A 7,753-nucleotide genomic window follows, 5' to 3' on the forward strand; every position below is an offset into this window, starting at 1 on the left:
ATAGATAATAGCCGGTGACCTCTATCAGTTGTCCTCGCATTAACTTTATTTCATAATAGTATAGTAATTTGACCTTTCGTGTATCATCCTACAACCCCCACGCAATTATTTGCCCAATTTAAGGCCTCACATTAGAGGCAAAGGCAACATAGGCTTTCCAATTTCCATTCACCAATTAACCAGAACCATATGAATACTGAAAAAATTAAACACCAATCACCACATTCCTACTGTGGATGTGATTTAGAAATTTTCGCCATGTGGTCGGTGCAGCTCAGATCATTCCCGAAGCCAAAAAGCCTTTAAATTGTCCAAAACCAACACATTCTACCCATCAACAAGACTGCAACAATGTATTTCCTAAGTGCACTGGCGATATGTGTATTAGGGTTGATATTCCTGATGAGAAAGAAGCGAAAGGCTTCTAATGACCGGCTACCGCCGGGAACATTAGGGTTCCCGTTCATTGGAGAAACAATGCGGTTTCTAAGAGCTTTCAAGGCCAACAAGATATACGAATTCATAAACGAAAGAATAGAAACAAACGGACCCATTTTCAAGACATGTTTGTTTGGGCAGCAGACGGTAGTTTTCACAGGCGCGGCCGGTAATCGCTTCTGGTTGTTCAACGACGGGAAGCTCTTTCATGGCAACCCACGAGGCCCTCACAGAGCAATCATTGGCTCTCGGTCTCTGCTTGACAAGAATGGAGAAGAACACAGGCGAATGGCGGCGCCCTTGATGAAGTTCTTTGCACCAGACGAGCTGAAAAAGCTCGTTGGCAGGCTTGATTACGTCATACGCCGCCACATCCATGAGTTGTGGGATGGAAAAGATGAGATCATGGCCGTCTCGGTGCTTAAATTTCAGACGTTTTCAGTTACTTGCAACATGCTTTTCCATGTTCAGAAGGAGGAGGAAGTGAAGGAGCTTTTTGGGTATTTTAAGGTGGCCACTAATGGTATTTATAGTCTGCCTATTCGTTTGCCTGGAAGTCGGCTGTTTAGGGCTCTGAAGGCTAGATTGCATATTGACAGGATTTTGAGTAAGATTATATTGCAGAGGAGAAGTGAGGTTGAGGCCGGTTGTGTCTCTCCTGATCGAGATTTGCTTTCATGTTTGTTATCCAACAATGGTGAGGTGATGCCTCTTACTGACCAGGAATTGAAAGACAACATTGTGCTTTTGATCATTGCAGGGCATGAAACTACTGCCATGACTCTTGCTCTTATGTGCAAGCTTCTTGCTGATAATTCCCACTGCTTCGAGGAAATAGCTAAAGGTAATTACTATGTCTTACATTTGATTGCACTCAAAAAAGGGTCTGCATGTACATCTTGTGGAAAGAGAATAGAAGAGAATAGTGTATATGATTCGCCATGACAGGCTAATCTCCATCTAAAATGCACTAAAGACAAAATGAAGTCAAACATTTTTTTTCATATTCACTAAAAACGTAGTTTTTTTTTTCCAAACTTTTTGTTGTTTTCGAGTACAAACTATGTAGATCATGAACATCAAACACTGAAATTTTATAATGTTTTGAATTTTTTGAAAATACAGTTTGGATGGAGGATAGCCACATCCATTTTTGGGGGGGATAGGCTGTTCTATTTAGGGTTATGAATGTAGATTTTATTTGGGGAGTTTGGAAATTAATGATAAGAACTGTAGTACTATAATTTAATTATTGCATTGTTTAAATATGTTAAATTGTTTAAATGGATTCTTGTGATATTATGGTGTTTAAACAAAGTTTTGTTTTGAAAGGGCAAACATAATGAAATATCATCTTTGATTTCAATATAGATATTTATGTAGTGGAATTTGATTCTTGATGACAAGTATTCTATTATTATCGCTATCTTATATTGATGTACTTATATAAACTTCTTTTATTTTGAAGGGTGAATTCTTTTAACCTATTTTATAAATGGGAATCCTAACTTCATTTCTTGTGTAAACAAAGAATAAAATTGCTGAGAAGTCTGAATGTTGATGACAATGATCAGCACGCCATATTTTAATTATAATGATTTGTTAATGTACTCTTGTAATACTTACAGTGTACTTAAATGAAATGACCTTTAGTATTTTAAAGAATAAATTCTTTAAAATAGAATAGTAAACACTAATCCCATCCTTTTTTATTACATGTTGCAGTAAAGTTCAAATAGATATAGCAACAACCAAATTATTATAATTTTACACTAACACTATGCAAATATATTTTTGCTATATTTTTGTACTTCAATAAACTTTAATTTTTAAGGATTAATACTTCCTAACTATATTTTAGAGAATCTTGATTACATGAATTACAACACATAATATCACTCTAGAAAGCCCCTAAGCTTAATTTCAAACTGTCTAAATATACTTGTATTATATTAAACTCTGTCCAACACATTTTCTTGAAATTGTTAATATTGCAGTCATTTCATTGTGCGCATGCCATTCTTAAAATCCCATATTGTATATCTGTAATTTAACGATTGTAAATGTGGATTACAGAGAGTATAGATATTGATTCAGAGGAACTGACATGGAGGGACGTTCAGCGGATGAAATATCTGTGGAACGTAGCGCAAGAAACACTGCGCATCATCCCTCCAATATCAGGCATTTTCAGGAAAGCTGCAACAGACATCGACTACGAAGGATATACCATTCCAAAGGGATGGGCGGTACATTTCTTAAACTATCTGTTTCTCAAATCTACACGTCGTTCCTTCAAACATTTATTTCCTTAATCAATATAATCTTGATGATGATATAAAAAGAAAATATATTCTAATTGCAAGTCAGATTGTGATAGTATATTTAATTATAGTAGTGTTTCGGTAAAAGTGGGTTTTACAAGGATCTGAAATTCATTATGTAGCAAATTACATGAGATAAACAATAGAGTACAAAACTAGAACTATCCAGCCAAAAATCAAAAAATCAGTGACAAGACTCAGAGGAAGACGATAAAACAACAACAAACCTTAATCTAAACCAGCTCGTTAACATCCTTAACGGCCTGAATCTATATTATCTCTAAATCATCTTCAATGTTCTTCAACGCCCTGGATCGGCCAGGCTTAACTTGCACACGGGAACTATTGACTAATAGTGGCTAGGAGTGGGCCCAGCCACTCGTAGCCAAGAGCTTAAGACCACTGTTATGCATTGTCTCATGGTATTGGTTAAGAGTGGATGGGCTCACTCTTAGTGACTATTAGTCAATGGGGTTAAGCAGCTCACCCTGGATCATCTTAATTATAGCATTGCTATCAGAATCTAACTGTACAATTTTGGAATCAAACATAACGATCTATGTTTTACCAGTAGTTATTTATAGGAACTTGCCACTCTTGAAATGAATGGAATAGTTAATACTCATTGCATTTATATGACGTTCGCAAAGGTCAAACTTTAGATATTTATGAAATGTCATGGTAAAAGTTTTTGAAAATGCAATTACATGTTTAGAATCTTAATTTTAGACAAACTTTATGATTAAACATGCTTGAGTTGAAGTAGTATTGAAATCTATGATCTATCAATGATCTAATAATCACTTTCTAAACCTCACCTAGATTCAATAAATACTAAACATTTTATTAATTATTATAACAAATAAATCCTTATGATCACTTTTCTATTTATAAAAAGTGAATCACTAATTCTAATTTCTTTTTTGAATATAATACTTTCTGATCTTTTTCATCTCTTTCTTTGATGTTCAGCTTTACTGGTCTAGCTATTCGACACTCTTTTGCGAGGAGACCTTCCCGGAGGCTCAGAAATTCGACCCTTCAAGATTTGACGGCTCCCATAATATCCCTGCTTACACTTTCTTACCTTTCGGAGGGGGCCCTCGCATGTGTCCAGCCAATGAGTACGCAAGACTAGAGATCATGATAACCATGTATCATTTGGTGAGAAGATACAGGTGGCGTGCAATCATTCCGGATGAACCCATTACAAGAAATCCTCTTTGTACTCCTGCCTCGGGTCTTCCTCTCACTCTTTTTCCCCTACAAACAACGTCTGCTCATGCAACATAGAGGCGCCGTTCGCACTATGGTGGTGGTGGAGATTATAATGATATAACTCCCCATTGTCACGAAATAGATAGCAAAAATATTCTAAGACCTTATATTGTCGGCAATCTTGTGAGATTTTATAAGAATACTGCTTTTTACTGAAGATTACGAGTTGGTGGAGTTTGATTCAGTTCAAATATCTTTCTGCACTTGGATTTTCTGTTGCGGGTCATGCTCAATCTTGTGAAATCTAGTTCATGGAATGTGATTTGTTTGTAGTTTGTTTTTTGAGATCTTAGTTTGTGGTCTTTTGTAATTTTTTTAAAAATATGAGTATTCTATTTTTATTAATAAAATATAAAGTTATATATTTATTAAAAGAAGAGTTGGCATACACGATCACCTCATGAGAGTTCATTTGACAATGAAGTTGGGAATCTATAAAGTATTCATTTTAAAAAACAGTTATGAAAGTCCTCCCATTGCAAGAGTTGTGTGTCGTTTGAAGGAGGAGGATCATAGCGAGGATCTTATAAGATCTAGTTCATGGAATGTGATTTGTTTGTAGTTTGGCTTTTGAGATCTTATCTTAGTTTGTGGTCTTTTGTACTTAAAAACAAATTGAATAGTCTATTTTTATTAATAAAATATAAAATCATATATTCATTAAAAGAAGGGTTGGGACACAATATCGCCCCATGAGGATTGTGGTGACTGAATATGTAGGTTAGGGGACAACCCATCATATACAACTTCTTTTCCTTTTTGTTTTCCCTCCTCGATCCTATGATGCAAACTAGCCAAGGCAGGCGAGGGAATGACCATTTAGATGAAGTGGCGTCAGGGGCACACAAAAACCACCATCAAGAGTGAACCAACAAGTGGCAGGAATGACTGCAATAGTAGCTGCACCAAGGGACCAACCAGAGTTGCACCACTATGGAGAAGCCAAAAGACAATGCCAATAATTATTTATGCCCTAGGAGAGTGGTGGGGAGCCTAAGATTGAGAAGTCTAGGACTAGTAGGCAAGAGAGTTGTGACCATGACTGTGACCACAAGGTGGCATGCGGTTGGCAGTGACAAAATTTGGAAATACTCTAACCAGTTACATCGTGCATTACCCAAGTGATTCAGAATCTCCTATAGGTGGGCAACCTCAAGTACCTCCCTATTCACATGTAGTTGAATCTACATTATTACATTATTGCATATGCAAGGTTTTGTTAGAAATATTAATTTCTACTAAGAATTAATCGTCTACCATTAGATGTTTCTAGATTATTAGGTTTAGGTTTAGGGTGTGTCGGCTATCTAGTATTTTCCAAAAATATTTAGATATTTTATCTTGTCAGCTAATGCTAGACTTCTCTAGAGTATTGTATGCTTGCCTATAAAAAGGCACTATGTATTCTTTTGAAATCACGGTGAATAAGATATAATATATTTTTATTTTTCTACAACACATTGTGTTCGATGTTTTGTATTTTCCTATGCCTCTTCCCATCCATCAGATTGGTATCAGAGCCTAGTTGCACAGTTCATATGGTGAAGATGAAACAAAGAAGTATATGATTGTTGTTGTCTAGCCAATGGGTTAGATCATGTGGAAGTTTTGAGTCAGAAATATGCCAATTCAGATTTCATTGAAGAAAAGGAATGTACTGTCCAAAGAATTGTTGGTGTATCGAAAGAAATAGTGAGCATTTTATTGGAGGCACCTATTTGTGGAGGATTTCTATTGTTTCCATGAAAGAGACTATTGTTGTAAAAAGGAATTGAAGTGTTTGTAGAGTGCATTGAGTCTATGAAAAGAGATCATGGTTGCTGTCATTGAGGAGTGTCAATTTGAACATGGCAAGCTTGAAATTTGATGTTAATAGTTGATGTTGACGAAGGTTTCAGCTTTGTATTTTAAGAGGGAGCTTGCATTTTCATTTGATAGATTTGAGTTTATTAAACTGGGAAAACAAGGTAAATGAGTGCTAAAGGAAAATATAAATTTGAATCTTGTGATGGATTGTTTAAAAGAAAAATTATTGAAACTAGAGACAAAAAAGTTTGCAATGATTAGAGAGAGGTCAGAAGAAAAATGTAGACTTTTAAATGAAATTAGTGAATATAAAGAGATAATAGAAGAGCTAGAGGATAGACTAAAATTTGTGGAAGAAGTACATAATTGGTAGGTGAAGGAAACATGAAAGCTTAGAGAGCAAAATAAAGAATTAAAAGAAAAGTTGAATTTGTTTGATGATGCTGAGAAATAGAACAAAGTTTTAGAAGAAAAGGTGAAGAAATTGGAAGAGAAAAATAGTATGTTAAAGAACCTAAATTGCCTACTTTGAAACAAGAGAAAGAATGTTTGAATGTGAAACCATTTGTATGTGATGCATCTTGTGACACAATTGATTACGGGATTGAGAAATGTGATTTTACTGAAGTTGAAAGTGTTTGTAATGAAAAGTGTAAGAAAGTAAATGACAAGAAGTTTGCAAATTTTGTTTGTTATGATAATAATAGTATTGGTTTGAAGAATATGGAAAGAATGGGTTTCAAAGGTAAAGGTCAAGAGAAGGATGAAAAAGTTTAAGGAATCCGATTGAGACTACAGTCAGACCAAAATATGTAGGTCTTGGATATGATGCAAGTAGTGGAAAGATGAATAAAGGTTCAAGAGAAACAAGTAAAAGCATAAAGATTGTGTAATGTTCACATTGTAATAGGAAAGGGCATAAAAAGGATAGATGTTGGGATATACGTCCTTGTAATATTTTTCGCTTGAAAAATCATTGTGATAAGACATGTTGGAATAAAAAGTAAAATAAAGATTTTATGGTTGGTTGCATCAAAATGGATTGTGGATGGAGCTATGGATCAAATTGGCAAAGAATTGCAGGAATGATCAAATCTTTATTCAGTTACAAATGTTCAAGTATAAGAAGGAATGCAACAACATTGGGAAACCAATTAGAGCAAGGCATCAAACAAGCAAAAGCTTATTAGTAAACCCTATCACTGACATTTGTGATAGATGAGGCAAGATTATCAAGATTATCAGTGGATCCTATGAAAAGAGGAAATCGTTGGTAGCCAATTGCTGACAAATTTTTTGTAGAATTTAAAGGCCATAGTATTGGAAGACACTATTCATGAAGTCATTAATGGATATAAATATTATTGGAAAATAGCTTTATGGCATCAAGCATAAGAAAGGATTTGGATTTGTATGTGACAAAATTTGATAGTAGAAATTAGGGGGGAGTGTTGGAAATATTAATTTCTACTAAGAATTAATCATCCGTCATTATATGTTTCTAGATTATTAGGTTTGGGTTTACGTTGTGTTGGCTGAAGTATTTTTCAGAAGTTTGAGTTAGCTATAGTAATTTTCAGAAATATGTAGATATTTTGTCTTGTTGGCTAATGCTAGATTTCTCTAGAATATTGTCTTGCCTAAAAAAAGGCACTATGTATTCATTTGAAATCACAGTGAATGAAATATAATATATTTTTATTATGCCACATCACATTGTGTATGGTGTTCTGTATTTTCCTGTGCCTCTACCCATCCAATAGCTTTAGTGTACATACACATTTATATCAAGAAAAATATGAGTGAAAATAAAAAAATTCCTATCTTTCCAAATTGTAAATCAAATATCCAACCTCAAAGCATGTTAAATATGAATGTATTTGAAAGGGGTTCTAGCTGAGTCACCC

General features: G+C 34.7%; 1 protein-coding gene across 1 annotated transcript; it reads left to right on the forward strand.

Moving 5' to 3' along the window:
* The first annotated feature begins 339 nt into the window (after window positions 1–339).
* LOC149562883 (cytochrome P450 716B1-like) lies at window positions 340–4,197 on the forward strand. Its single transcript, XM_089823933.1, has 3 exons — window positions 340–1,282; window positions 2,515–2,687; window positions 3,735–4,197. The coding sequence occupies exons 1-3, from the start codon at window positions 352–354 to the stop codon at window positions 4,053–4,055; spliced, it is 1,425 nt and encodes a 474-aa protein (XP_089680059.1). The 5' UTR covers window positions 340–351; the 3' UTR covers window positions 4,056–4,197.
* The last annotated feature ends 3,556 nt before the right edge of the window (window positions 4,198–7,753 follow it).

This window comes from Cupressus sempervirens, chromosome 4, assembly GCF_028749045.1.
Source record: "Cupressus sempervirens isolate cs-2001-9-10 chromosome 4, ASM2874904v1, whole genome shotgun sequence".
Lineage (NCBI taxonomy): Eukaryota > Viridiplantae > Streptophyta > Pinopsida > Cupressales > Cupressaceae > Cupressus > Cupressus sempervirens.

Bases quoted from the DNA above. Each gene is read 5' to 3' on its own strand.
- LOC149562883 (XM_089823933.1), top strand. From the start codon at position 352: ATGTATTTCCTAAGTGCACTGGCGATATGTGTATTAGGGTTGATATTC. The intron at 1,283-2,514 runs GTAATTACTATG...TGTGGATTACAG, and splicing joins CTTCGAGGAAATAGCTAAAG to AGAGTATAGATATTGATTCA. The intron at 2,688-3,734 runs GTACATTTCTTA...TTTGATGTTCAG, and splicing joins CCATTCCAAAGGGATGGGCG to CTTTACTGGTCTAGCTATTC.